This window comes from Megalobrama amblycephala, linkage group LG9 (genome assembly GCF_018812025.1).
Source record: "Megalobrama amblycephala isolate DHTTF-2021 linkage group LG9, ASM1881202v1, whole genome shotgun sequence".
In the NCBI taxonomy this organism is placed as follows: Eukaryota; Metazoa; Chordata; class Actinopteri; order Cypriniformes; family Xenocyprididae; genus Megalobrama; species Megalobrama amblycephala.
In genome coordinates this window covers 22895164-22910454 of record NC_063052.1, presented here as the reverse complement: position 1 = coordinate 22910454, position 15291 = coordinate 22895164, and the positions used below count along the sequence as shown (strand labels likewise).

General features: G+C 38.2%; 1 protein-coding gene across 2 annotated transcripts in view; it reads right to left on the bottom strand.

Moving 5' to 3' along the window:
- Window positions 1-4438: 4438 nt before the first annotated feature.
- cratb (carnitine O-acetyltransferase b) overlaps window positions 4439-15291 on the bottom strand; it is a 48708-nt gene continuing 37855 nt past the window's right edge. For both annotated transcript variants that reach the window (XM_048202182.1, XM_048202181.1), the window contains 5 exons: window positions 9015-9137; window positions 8782-8917; window positions 8623-8685; window positions 8410-8547; window positions 4439-5239 (listed from right to left, as the gene is read on the bottom strand). In XM_048202182.1, the coding sequence (XP_048058139.1) occupies window positions 5036-5239; window positions 8410-8547; window positions 8623-8685; window positions 8782-8917; window positions 9015-9137 (664 nt within the window). In that variant the 3' untranslated portion in view covers window positions 4439-5035. The remainder of the gene's footprint in view (window positions 5240-8409; window positions 8548-8622; window positions 8686-8781; window positions 8918-9014; window positions 9138-15291) is intronic.

Here is a 15291-nt window from a genome sequence, read left to right as displayed (position 1 = left end):
CCGGAATTCTGATCCACCACACCTGCACCTCCTCATCAACGCACCCTACTTAAACCTGCACAGCCTTCACTACAGCGTCTGGTCTCATCTTACACGTACAGACTCCTACCAGTCACTTAACTGTGGACATACATGACTCTGCGTATCCAGTCTCCAGTCATCTGTCACCTGCTCCGAGCCCTCTGTGTTCCTGTCCAGTCTGCCCGTGTCTCACCTGCAAGAGAAAGCCCAGTTATTCCTCAGCTAAGTCTTCATATAACTACACACCATTGCAAAATCCAGATCCTGTTGTACGATATCATCTGTGAAATAAACTCTATGTTTCTACTTACCTGTCTGTTGCCTTCTGTTCTGTGACATTTAATATAATTTCTTAATTCTGTGCTTTTTCTTTATTAAAAATAAATATTAGCTATTATAATCTTATCCATTTCTGATTCCAGGTTGCTATGGTTGCACAGGTTGTTTACACATTTAACTTGTAGCCATGAGAAATAGATGTCGTTCCCTCAACATATGATCTCGAGGCCATGACTTTACATCGCGTGGCCACGAGATAATTTTGTCGAGGTAACAACATCCTTATCACGTTCCCACGAATTAATATCATGTGGCCACGACAAAACTAAAGCCGAGTTCAGACTGCACGATTTTCAAAGTAGTCGGGTCACTGTTCTTTTCACACTGCATGACTATCTTGGCCAGCATTCAGTCGCTGCTGTGTTCAAACTGCATGATGGATCGGCGACAGAAGGTTTCACACTGCATGACTTTACAATAGAAAGAATCGCCGACAACTCTGTCTGGCACGCAGCAAACTACATTTCACAACCAAACACACGCGAGATGTGACAAGGAAACAACGCGATATCACGCGTGCAGGACCGGAGTTATTATTATTATTAAAAACGGTAGCCCGCAAGAAGCTTGCAATACGAGTTGCCTGTGCACTGATTTGCAGCGAATACAAGAAAAAGAAAAGAAGAATATGGAGGAGGAAATGGTTGGGGAGACTGTGGATTGTGTTCTGCAACGAGAGTTGGAGGTAAATACATAACTTTTCAATGTGCTGCTGTTGTGGATGGTCAAGCAAATGTTTGTGTTTTGTTTCCGTTTGATAGAATTGTAATGTTTATGTGAATGAAGCCATGCCTGCTGATGTTGTGGTCTATAACTCCTCCCCAAACTCCCCGCTGCTCTGTATCTTGCTCTCTCATTGGCTGTCAGTCATTGCCGATGTAGTTTTCAGTCAGAACACTTTTCACACAGCAGGATTTTGAATCGCAGACAGGTCCGGATATTTAGCATGTCAAATATCTCACGGGCGTCGGCGACTCGTCGGCGATTCTCCCAGATCGTGTCTTTGCTCATTCACACTGCGTGATTGTCACTCGCGTGAACGAGCACCGATTTGCCTGTGATTTCGGGCATTTGTCGGCGATTTCTCAAAACCTATTGGCGAGCCAAAATCGGGGCTAAAATCGTGCAGTCTGAACTCGGCATAAGTGAACCGAACATGTCCCCTCCCGGTCACCGTAATATGGAGCATTTTCATTCAGATTGGACTTTTAAACCGATTACAATGCTCCATGTAAATGCACTGAGTGACATGGTACCTGGTATAATCAGTCTGCTTGTGTGTGAAGTTTTAAACATGGTGAAAAGGTATTGGCGAAGCTGCCGTCAGGAAAGTAAATTGTTGGTGAAATGGCAGGATCCGTTTGAAGTTAAAGGGGTGGTATAATGCCATTTTTATATGATGTAAAATAAGTCTCTGATGTCCCCAGAGTGTGTATGTGAAGTTTTACCTCAAAATAACCCACAGATCTTTTTTTTATAACATGTTAAATTTGTCTCTTTGAGGGTGAGCAAAAATGCTCTGTTTTTGTCTCTTTAAATGCAAATGAGCTTCTGCTCCTAAGCAGAGGGCGGGGTTTCAAGAGCTCATGTTAGCACATGCTCAGTGCGTTCCAAACTGGATCGCCCTCCAAAGGGCACTTCGGAGTGAAAATAACCATGGCCACCATATTGAAGGGTCGTTCCAAACCGAAGTGCTCAAATGACCACCTATGAAATTTCAATATCCGGCCAAGGCCATCCTTCCCGAATCCTGCACATTAATCTCATTAAGCAATGTGTTTCTCGTCCTGACAAGACCAGATCTTAATGGTTAAGCAAGTGAAGGAAGAAAAGGAATCGGATTACCAATATTTACCTCAGCCCGCTCTAGGGGAGTCATTTGTCTCCACACCACAGATGGGTGCAATTTTTTAGACTTCAAATTTTGGGCCACCATCCAATCCAATTATGAAACATGGATTAGCCTGGACATTATTTGAAAGAATAATGTCATATTCACCTAGGATGTGTGAGTAAATCATAGGGTAATTTTAATTTTTGGGTGAACTATCCCTTTAATGATTTTACATCAGAAAATGGATCAACACTGATCTTACTTAAGCTGGACAATGATACTACTTTCTTCTAGAGCTGCTGTACAGCGAAAACAAACTTTGTTGCATTATTTTTTTTTATCACTGCTTTGAAACAATCTGCATTGTAAAAAACGATATATAAATAAAAGTAACTTGACTTGTTTTCTGTGCTTACTAATACTGAAAAGCACAATTTTTAATTTGTGTCTTTGTTTTATTGTATTTATTTGTGGTACTTCTTGTAATTCGGTTTATCCGTAGAAAAGATTTTTAGCACGGAGCCCTGCATGTGCCCAAGATTACTTTTTTTTTGTGGACCCAGTTGGTGTAAAGGATGTACAATTTTCAGAGAATTTTTCATGTTATACATTTCGATTGCAATTGTGAGTAAAAATGTAACTGGGGTTATAAAATAGGCATATAATATCATAAAATTAATTTAATTATATTGATTGATATACCCCTGAATCGAATCATAATCGTATCACATCATTTTCTGAGATATCGGCAAATGGCTATGAGAATCGATATCAGATCATATTGTGATTAATCATCCGATTTACAGCCCAAATGTACAGTGAGCTGTGTTTAAAGTCCTTACTTAGGACTTAGGGATAGTTCACACAAAAATGAAACTTCTGTCATCATTTACTCACCCTCAAGTTGTTCCAAACCTGTATGAATTTCTTTCTTTTCCTGAACACAAACTATATTTTGAAGAATGTCAGTAACCAAACAGTTGATGGGCCTCATTGACTTCCATAGTATTATTTTCCATACTATGGAAGTCAATGGGGAGGTTCAACAAACTTTGGTTACCCATATTCTTCAAAATAGCTTGTTTCTTTAAGTGGCCCTGATTTACTCCACTTAAGCTATACTCCCATTTTGCTTCACATCCTCATTGAGGGCAAAGTGTATTTGTCTCTGACAAGCTTCTATTGTGTTGATATCAAGGATGTTACATTCAATTCAGTTTTGAAATCTCTGATCTATGTGGCCAGTGTTATGATGGATCCGCTAAGATGGATGTTTTTAGTCAAGCATGGCAGGAGTTTACAAAGGACAAAGAAAATCATTGTGCTCCCTCTGGAAAACCATGTGTTATTTCACCACCAAACGAAACTGATGCAGCATTTAACAGTCCACAGGTTCAGTACAGCTAAGGGGTTTTACAGCTAGAACTGTAAAGAAATAATTGATGCACTGATCATTAAAATTGAGGTAAAGTTTGATCAGAATACATTAAAGCCATCTCATACTTTTGGACTAAAAACAGACATTCAATCCACTACCAAAGCCGAGCAGATGAATAGCATTGGTATTCTCCACACACACCATCTGACCATATAGTGCAGGCACTGATCTTAGAAAGGTGGGCAATATTTTCATACTAAAAAACATCAAAAGGAAAGTCACTTTCAGTATTTGTATAAAGATATAATTTGACAAATTAAATTTTGTGTTCTATAATCAATTTTGTCTGTTCAATAGAACTAGAATGTGATTTTTGTTGACCATATTGCATATGGTATACGAGACATTTCCAGTTATGTAATTTAATATGCTTTATAACTGTCCACAGAACTGGAATGTAAATGACTTAACCCTAATATTGTAGGAAGCAAACAGGGTTCTTTACTGTTTAATACAATTAATTTAAAACAAAAAACAAAAAACATTTGCTTGATTTATGTTCTACTTGCAGTATTTGTTGGGGCACATGATAGTTAGTTAAAGTTAATATTAATAGAACAATTTTAAATTAAATGCTTAATTAAATGCTTAAGCCCCATCACTATTAGAGTGGCTTTTGTATCCAAATACATTTTGTCACTGTATATATTATTGTGAAAAAAAAAGTTATTGTTTCCATGTGATTCAAACTTTCTGAAGAAAAAATAACTAACTACTTTGTGGTCAAACATGGAGAACATTTGTTAACTTGAATGAGAGGAAATGTGTAGATCTCTGGCAAAAGTTTCTAAAAGAAAACGCATACGTTACCAATGTACTCAATTTATTACCAGATAACAAACATGTTTTATTAAGGACATAATGAGTAACATCTTCTATGTGCTTTAACAGTACTGATAACACAGCTTTTGTAACAGTCAATGATTTCACACAAATCTAATTGTGTTACTTTTAAATATTTGGTCAATTGCTGACAAAGCGCACATTTTACAAGCAAAAAAATGTTTATCAAATATAACTGCTGGTATGTAGCATGTTACATGAAATCAAATTTTATTATAAACTCCATGATCTTTGACAAAGCTGCAGAGGGACCCAAGTCCACAGCATTAGATTACTAGCTAAAGCTTTTATGGCTGTTCTTATAATACCAATAATGGCAAACATGCATTTCTTATTTGCAAATGGTCCATCATACATATACACCTGCATCCCAGTGCTCAAATGCAATATACTTCATGCAAACTTCCATCAAGACCACTTACACTTGCTCAAAGACCAGTCATTTAACAAAGCTTGGCACTTTCAGGAGTACATTCTGTTAATCGCAAGTTCCTGAATCTGCCGCAATGCTGGATCAGAGTTTTAAAACTGACTTTTAGTCTCTGGATGTCTAGACTGTGCTATACAGAGGGCTGAAATAACTCCTGGAGATCACAGAGTGATCGATCCAGTGTGAGAACCAGTTTCTCTGCGTTAGTTTCCTCGCAGCAGTTGAAAGCAGTTATAGAGAAGTGGACATGATCTTGTTGTGGATTGTAACACACTGCATAGCCATCTGGAACCAGTGGTCCAAAACACATCACACTGTCTGTAATGGTGGGTACCTGCAAGGAGGATGATGTGAACAAAGAACAATAACATAAGTTCTTTCAACGTTTTCATTATGGTTTTCTCACCGTTTAGGCCTGCTGTGTAAATCAAACAATTTAAATGGGCATGGAAAGCTTTGAAAAGTTAAAGAATGGTAAAAGGGTAGGGCGTCATTGTCAACAATCCAAAACACAGCTTACCTCTAGTGTGTATTGTGTGCACACCAAAATCTGATTTAATTATTTGCGTGAGTAGATTTACATACAAAGTAAATGCAAAGATGCGAATTAGCGGCGGACGACGTGAATGATGTGAACTGGGCGGCGCAATTGCCACGATATTCACCTCAATTGCGTCTTCCGTGCAAGTTGAAAAATTTCAACTCAAGTGGTAGATTCACGACGCGTTGTCACCCAAGCCAATCAGCGAAGAACTTGAGACGTCTGGTTTGACACGTCTGGATGTATCAGGAAATGGAGGAGAGCATTATAATCTGAGGGCACCCAGAAATTTATGACACAACTTCTTTGAAAAAAATCAAGCAAGGAAGTTGGACTTGATTCTACCTAGGAGTTTTACATTACTATGAACTAGATCAGGGATTCCCAAAGTGTGGTGCGCGCACCCCCAGGGGTACGCGAGCTGCCACCAGGGGGTGCGTGAGAGGAAAAATGTAATGCCGGTCTGTTTTTTTAAGTGGGATTTTTCCATACAATAAAAAACATGAACAGTAAACATTTCCTTTGTAATCGCTTTTATTTTAAATAAAAAACTATAATTTATTAGTTTTTGATAGAAACGTAGAAGACAGCTGCTGTCTTCTTCTACACACTGCTCTTCTTTTATGCACTGCAGGCTAGGCTATATGCGTGCCAACTCGTTTGAGACTCGGGAGAGCGCATGGCCATTCATAACGGCACCACGCCAGTGGACACGCACGGTTATGAACGCCCGTGAACGCATTTTAATGATGGGTTCATTAATAATGAGTTCATTATTATTCTTAATAAAAAGCACAACAACAAAACAGTACAAATGACAAACTCGCTTAAATAGGCGCTTTTACATTTCTCTTTGAAACTAAATTTTCCTCCATCATCTTGTCAGTCAAAGGTGAGGCGAAATGGGCAAAGTGAGGTGCGACTCCCGTTCAGCCCACTTTGAATTGAGCAGACGCGTTCAGTTCTGTAACTGAATGGTCACATGCAGAATAAAGAAATAAAATATTAAGTTTTGTTGCCAAATTTAGATTTTTTTTATTTGAATATTATTTAGTCTATTTGTTTGATTTTTAATGATTTAATTATAATTTAATTAATTGCTTGTCATCAACTTGCAATTCCCTCGCGAACCCCCGTTTGGGAAACCCTGTTTTTTTAGAACATTATTTACATTCATTCCTTGGCGACGCGTCATGCAGCCAAGCTACAGGTATCGCGTTTATTTTGTTTTTCCTTTTTTATTTAAAATATTCACAAACTTGTTAACTATATCATGAATTATATGATATTTTCCGATTGTCAAATATGTGGAAGTGAATGTGTTTTGTTTAAACGCCTTACTGATCAGGTTAGTTGATAAAACAGAGGATCTGTCGGATTTACATTACATAAATTCATCCATTTTTCCCGAAATAAACGTAAGTGGCTGGTGAACTGGGATAAGAGAGTACATTTTTTTTCATACGCATTGTATCTGATATGAATAAACAACTTCGTCAAATTATAATTTAAAGGATTATCGCAGCTTCCATATGAGTGTATGGAATCTACATTTAACAAACTATAAATGTCTTTTTTATATATAGCCTATACCTCATTCAAACGTCTGAAACCCCAAATAAACATGTGGTTGAAAACTGAATAGTTGTGAAATATGAATAGCACAGAGCGCGTCAATCTCTGGCTCAGCGCTAGCAGCGGGAAAGCAGGTTTGAATTTAGCAGTGGCGTATTGAACGTTCTCATCACACCGGCGTTAAAAAAAGTTAAAATCGATCGGGTGAATGGGGACAAATTGAAACTGAGGGGGCAATGCCCCCTTTTGCCCCCTCGTGGCGCCGGGCCTGGATACAGATTGCCCGAAGTCTCAGTGCGTGTTGTGCAGTGAAGTTCTAGCTGCTGCAATGTTTCTTTTACGCGGCTGAAAATAACCGTGCTTTCTGTTACTAAGCCTGTGTCTGTCACTTGTCCTCTTAAAAGTGGAAGCTTGTGCGTAGCTTTGTTACATAATATTGAAACTTTGTTGATGTTGTTATTGTCATGCGTGTTCTGGTTATTTGCGCATGATTAAACATGAGTCTTTATATGGTGATAAAACAAAGCTTTGTTGCGTTTTTTTTTTTTTTTGTTTATTTTGAAGTGGGGATTGGGGGTGCGCCAACCCGGTTGGGACATAGAAGGGGGTGCGCAGGAAAAAAAGTTTGGGAACCGCTGAACTAGATGAATGTTGTTGTTAATGTGTGTGAAGATACTCCTCATCGCGCAGTTTTTATTTGTGCAAGTTATGCAAAAAACAAGTCATAATCCCGTGAGTAATCTGTGTAATTTGGTGTGCACACACTATAACACTCTCAATATTGGGATGAATGAACATTAAGAGTATAGACAAAAGTAAAAGTAAAAGAGAGAGGGGCATTTTGTTGTATTTAGTTGTTATATGACCCTAAAACAATTGTGATGGACATCTGTCCATGGTGTTTCCCTGCCTATGACCCAAGACACTGGGATAAAGTCTAACTCCTCCCAAGCCCCCTTTTTTGTGTGACTTTGCTTCAATTTTTTATTTATTTTTTTTAAACCAGAAGAATGAAATGGCTCAACCCCATACACCCCCTTGCCACTCTTAAAGAGATAGGGCACAAAAAATGTAAAATTCTGTTATTTATACACTGATCTTCAAGTGACATCAATACAAATCCAAACTAGGTCAGGTTAGCTTTTGATTAATGACACATGGAAGTTCCACATCATCACAATAAATGGTCACAATAAAGATATATCATGGCCCTATCTACCCATTTACATTGCATTGTTTCTGTTCAAAATATAATTTATGCCAACATTCATACTAAATATTACTGTATTGTTTGGTATAAATCATTAACATTTACGATCTGAAAACAATTTAAGGCAATTTATGTTTGAATGTAATTAAAACGTTAATTTGAAGTCTTAAAAAGTTACCTGTCCTGTTCGGAGTTTCCAGTGAGTCGCAAGTCCATAGGCCGTGTCCATGAAAATTCTGGGCACGCTCAATCCCTCCTCAATGGCTTGAAGTTTAAGACCCAACAGGTGGCGGTCTATACCCTGCCCCATCAGTGACTGATCAAAAATAGCACTCATTATGCAGTCAACATAAATTAGAATCTTCCACATGCAAACCTGTTGGTTATTCACCTGCTCTGTGAGGATGCTGTATGCATCAACAGCCTCTCTCAGTAGCTGCACCTTGGCTTCTCTCTGAAACACATGCAAACAGACACACATGTAATGAATAGTGTTACCTGTTAATGTGACATTTCATTTGGTCTCCTCTCCACCATCCTAATTACTCACAGAAACTGCATAATCATCAAAGGCCTGTATGAAGCTCAGCATCTGATTGGTCGGAGAACGGATGTAGTCTGTTCGTCCTCCCCTGAACATCCTCAGAGAGGCGATGTCACAGGCCGCACACACTTCATTGTGAACTCTAGCAAAAAAAAGGGACCAAACGCACACTTTATTAATTAATTTCATTATCTGTCATTACTGGATGACAGAACAGCTTAAATCTCTGAAAGCCTTACCGGTAGTAGGCCAGCTGAATTGCCACCTGGATGAATGAGTTTGGACTCAGCTTGAGATGTTTGGCAAACTCTTTTCCAAAGCGCTGGAAGTTAAAACATGTGATGTCCAAATCGTTGATGAGACTAAGGGAAGAATTTAGTTTTAAAAATACAGATTAGTATTCTTATTGTATCCACTTTCAGTCAAAGTCCCTTTAAGACAAGTCATTTCACTCTGCGGCTAACTTTGAAACTCCTCTTGGGCATGCAAGTGCAGCTCCTATCTCTTTGAATGGGGAAACATCAAATTCTCCAAAGCTGTTTGCCAAGCTTGATTAAATTTCTTATTTGAAATCACCAATGAAATCTGACAACAATGGTCTCATAAATTGTGTTTCTAAATGTCCTAGTGTCCTAAGTGCATGTCTCTATAAGAAAGCGTGCATCTGACTGTTTCTATAGGAACCAGAGCTTCTAACGACCACTGCTGTGACGTGATGACTTTACCAATCAGCGATTGGCTCTTATTTAGAAGGTGGGACTTATTCCACCATATTGTGCTTTGCACTTTCTCCCAATTCAAAACAATACGCGTGACGCATCTTGTGTTATTCTATAGTCTTTGTTTCAGTGCTTGATCTTTTCTACTTCCTAATATACACATCACTAAAATGATTATAAAGGTACAGCTTTTCCTACCACCACTATACAGACAATACACAGCTGTAATGTGTAATGCTATTTAATGCATTCTGACTTATTTACTCTGTTAAAGAGTTGGATTCTCTTGCTAAACATGGCCAAAGTTTCAAAAAACAAGTTGGACGTATGATGGAGTATTACGTAATAAAGCGTGGAATTCCTTGTATGGGCACTTCTCCCGGAAGAGCACAGGCACACATCAACCAGAGCGAGAGCAAGAGCTTCGTTTGGGTTATGGAAGTGTCGGCAGCGCTCCAAAGGACTTGCTCAAGAAAGATTTATCACTTTGTTCTTAGACCACAAAATCAACAATGTCTCCAAAGAAGTGTGTTTTTGGTTATGAGGGAAAGATAACCTTGCTTCCCAAAGAACTAGGGGTGGGACGGTTCAGATTTCTCACGGTTCGGTTTGTATCACCGTTTGAGTGTCACGGTTTTGGTACAGTTCGGTATGTGCTATGTTCAGTAAAAAAATAGGACAATTGTCAAATAAAGATAAAGAAAATAAAAACAAATAATCTAACTACAAGAAACAGCACAAATAAGTACATGAAAGCTAAGATACAAATAAAATAAACAATGCTTTACAGGTTTTTCAGGTACAGAAATTGAATAAAGTAATCAAATATAACGTAACATTGCATATAAATCCTTTGAATAGTTAAATAAAGATGAAACATTATTGAAGTTACAAAAGCTATTCAGTCAAGAGTGATTTATTCGTCTTTTGTCGTTTGATTAACATTAAAACACATAGGCCCAGTTTCACAGACAGGGCTTAGGCTAAGCCAGGATTAGGCTTTATTTCAATTTAGGTATTTAAGTAGCTTACATAAACATACCCTAGAAAAAAACATTACTGGTGTGCATCTTGATACAAAACAACAGCTCTGACATATTTTAAGATATGTCAGTGCAAGTTACTTTCAGTTAAAACAGCTCAAACAAAACAGCATTTTAGTCTAGGACTAGCTTAAGCCTTGTCTGTGAAACCAGGGGGATAGAGCAGGAATATTAGACTACTGTCCCTTTAAGACATAATTCAAAGATCCACATGCATCTGATACACATGCGTTGTCTGTCTCGTTTTTCTCTTAAGACATAACCTACTATGGATACTCGCTAAGATGGGCATGTTGACATAATTTGTTGTGTGAATTTGTCCGTTTAGGTGCAAGACTTGAAAGAGAATTTGCGCTAGAGTATTTGCGGCGCTGTGACTTGGCTCTCCTTGTACACGCTTCGGCTGAGTACACACACACACACACACACACACACACACACACACACACACACACACACTAGGGCTGCACGATTAATCGCATGCTATTCTCACGCGCATTTCGTCAGTAAAGCCGGTTCCCTGATTACCGCTAAATCGCCATCACCTGCTTTAAAATGAAGCGGCATTTAATAGACAGAGCCGTAGGTCACTGAAAAGCCACGCAATATCGCGTTCATATCGCAGATGAATCGCCTGCGATAATGAACGCGATATTGCGTGGCTTGTCCGTGAACTACGGCTCCGTCTATTAAAAGGCGCTCCGTTTAAAAACAGGTGATGGCGATTTAGCGGTAATCAGGGAACCGGCTTTACTGACGAAATGCGCGTGAGAATAGCATGCGATTAATCGTGCAGCCCTAACACACACACACACACACACACAAATCTACTCACAGCGCGAGTTCTCTTTCGCGTCTTACAGATGAATGTTTAAATTGGCAAGGTTTAAATGAGTTTAGTTTAAACACAGATAGCAACATGAGATGTTCACCCGGGTGATGATGGCGTAAATGACTGGTCAGAGAGCTTTTGGCACGTCATTTAACATTTGTTTACAACAAGTGACTGTTTTGTCCAGGTTCTATCATCGCTGTTGTAATGTATTGGGAAACTAGAATGCATATCCATCGACTGAAACATACATTAGCCAAATCCGTCTGTCTGTTTTACACGTTGTTTTTAACAAACCATATTATAGATGCGTTGTCAGATCTGGGATGAATCATGGTGCAAGCGCGTGCCGAACCGTGGGCGGACAACCGAACGGTTCGATTTTTTACAGCGAACCATCCCACCCCTACAAAGAACCCAGCGTTAAGTGGAGCTGAGAGATTTGTGCTCACGCATTACATTGATGCACTCTCGACATTTGTCATTAAAATAACCATAGAAACCGCGTTACTATCAAAATAAGGATAAAGTTGTGTCTAAAAGTTGCAATCACTTTTTTATTAGTTCAAATGAATGGAGAATATCTTGTGTTTTTCTGTGGCTGCTTGAGCCCTCCGGATTGGTGCTTATGGTTTTATAAACAAGGCCCAGTTTGACACTGGATTTGCAGATCGTTTGAAACTGCAGATCGTTGAAAATCTGACTCTTTGGAGATATGAAGGATGCTATACTACTCTAAAGCAGTGGCGTGAAGACAATGCTGAATAAAGTCATAGTTTTTGTTATTTTTGGACCAAAATGTATTTTCGATGCTTCAAAAAATTCTAACTAACCCACTTATGTCACATGGACTACTTTGATGTTTTTATTACCTTTCTGGACATGGACAGTATACCGTATATACATTTTCAATGGAGGGACAGAAAGCTCTCCGACTAAATGTAAAATATCTTAAACTGTGTTCCGAAGATGAATGGAGGTCTTACGGGTTTGGAACGACATGAGGGTGAGTCATTAATGACATAATTTTCATTTTTGGGTGAACTAACCCTTTAATACAGAGGTTCTCAACCACGTTCCTGGAGCCCCCCTGTAGTCAATACATCAATCTTTCTTCCAAAACCTTTTTTTTTGTTTTGTCTGTCTTATCCTAATTCACTATGGTATTGATATTGTTAGTGTTTATTTTTTATATATATATATATATATATATATATATATATATATATATATATATATATATATATATATATATATATATATATATATATATATTTATTTATTTATTACACACACACACATATACATATTATATATATATATATATATATATATATATATATATATATATATATATATATATATATATATATATATATATACAAATATATACATACATATACACACACACACACATATATATGTTTTGTCTGTCTTATCCTAATTCACTATGGTACTGATATTGTTAGTGTTTATATATATATATATATATATATATATATATATATATATATATATATATATATATATATATATATATATATATATATATATATATATATATATACACACACACACACACACACACACACACACACACACACACACACATACATATATATACAAATATATATATATACACATATATATTATATACATTATATATATCAGGTCTATACACCACCACAATGGATTTGAAATGAAACGAACAAGATGTGCTTTAACTGCAGACTTTCCGCTTTAATTTGAGGGTATTTACATCCAAATCAGGTGAACGGTGTAGGAATTACAATAGTTTGTATATGTGCCTCCCACTTTTTAAGGGACCAAAAGTAATGGGACAATTGGCTGCTCAGCTGTTCCATGGCCAGGTGTGTGTTATTCCCTCATTATCCCATTTACAAGAAGCAGATAAAAGGTTCAGAGTTCATTTCAAGTGTGCTATTTGCATTTGGAAACTGTTGCTGTCAACTCCCAATATGAGATCCAAAGAGCTGTCACTATCAGTGAAGCAAGCCATCATTAGGCTGAAAAACCCATCAGAGAGATAGCAAAAACTTTAGGTGTGGCCAAATCAACTGTTTGGAACATCCTTAAAAAGAAAGAATGCACCGGTGACCTCAGCAACACCAAAAGACCCGGAAGACCACGGAAAACAACTGTGGTGGATGACCAAAGAATTCTTTCCCTGGTGAAGAAAACACCCTTCACAACAGTTGGCCAGATCGAGAACACTCTCCAGGAGGTAGATGTATGTGTGTCAAAGTCAACAATCAAGAGAAGACTTCACCAGAGTGAATACAGAGGGTTCACCACAAGATGTAAACCATTGGGGAGCCTCAAAAACAGGAAGGCCAGATTAGAGTTTGCCAAACAACATCCAACAACATCCAACATCAATAGGAACAACATCCTATGGACAGATGAGACCAAGATCAACTTGTACCAGAGTGATGGGAAGAGAAGAGTATGGAGAAGGAAAGAAACTGCTCATGATCCAAAGCATACCACCTCATCAGTGAAGCATGGTGGTGGTTCACCTGATTTGTATGTAAATACCCTCAAATTAAAGCTGAAAGTCTGCATTTAAAGCACATCTTGTTTGTTTCATTTCAAACCCACTATGGTGGTGTATAGAGCCAAAAAGATTAGAACTGTGTCGATGTCCCAATATTTATGGACCTGACTGTATATACACACACATACATACACAGTGCTCAGCGTAAATGAGTACACCCCCTTTGAAAAGTAACATTTTAAACAATATCTCAATGAACACAAAAACAATTTCCAAAATGTTGACAAGACTGAGTTTAATATAACATCTGTTTAACTTATAACATGAAAGTAAGGTTAATAATATAACTTATAAATAACACATTTTTCAGTTTTACTCAAATTAGGGTGATGCAAAAATGAGAACACCCCACAACAAAAAACTACTACATCTAGTAGTTTTTCTGGCCTCCATGATTTTTAATGACAGCGCCAAGTCTTCTAGGCATGGAATAAACAACATTATCTTTTTGCAACATTTATCTTTTTCCATTCTTCAAGAATGACCTCTTTTAGAGAGACTGGATGCTGGATGGAGAGTGATGCTCAACTTGTCTTTTCAGAATTCCCCATAGGTGTTCGATTGGGTTCAGATCAGGAGCCACTGAATCACTTTCACCCTGTTCTTCTTCAGAAATCCAACAGTGGCCTTAGATGTGTGTTTAGGATCATTGTCATGTTGGAAAAGTGCACGACGACCAAGAGCAGGGAGTGATGGTAGCATCTTCTCTTTGAGTATAGAGCAGTACATCTGTGAATTCATGATACCATCAATGAAATGCAGCTCCCTGACACCAGCAGCACTCATGCAGCCCCACATAAGGACACTGCCACCACCATGTTTCACTGTAGGCACCATGCATTTTTCTTTGTATTCCCCACCTTTGCAACGTTACAGCTTTGAAGCCATCAGTTCCAAAAATATTTGTCTTGGTCTCATCACTCCAGAGTACAGAGTCCCATTAGTCTTCATCTTTGTCAGCATGGGCCCTGGCAAACTCTAGGTGGTTTTTGTATTTGTTTTTTGTGCCTGGGCTTTAGGAAAGACTTCTTTCGTGGACGGCACCCATGCATGCCATTCCTCTGCAGTGTACGCTGTATTGTGTCACAGGAAATAGTCACCCCAGTTTGGCTTTCTACTTCTTTAGATGACTGCAGTAAACTTGCATGCCGACTTTCTTCAACCCTTTTTATCAGAAGACGCTCCTGTCAAGGTGTTAACTTACATGGATGACCTGGACATCTCTGTGAGATGGTTGCAGTTCCATCTTTTTTACATTTTTGTACCACTACAGTATTCTGACTGAGTAAAGCTTTGCTGATCTTCTTGTAGCCTTCACCTTTCTAGTGTAAATAAATAATTTTC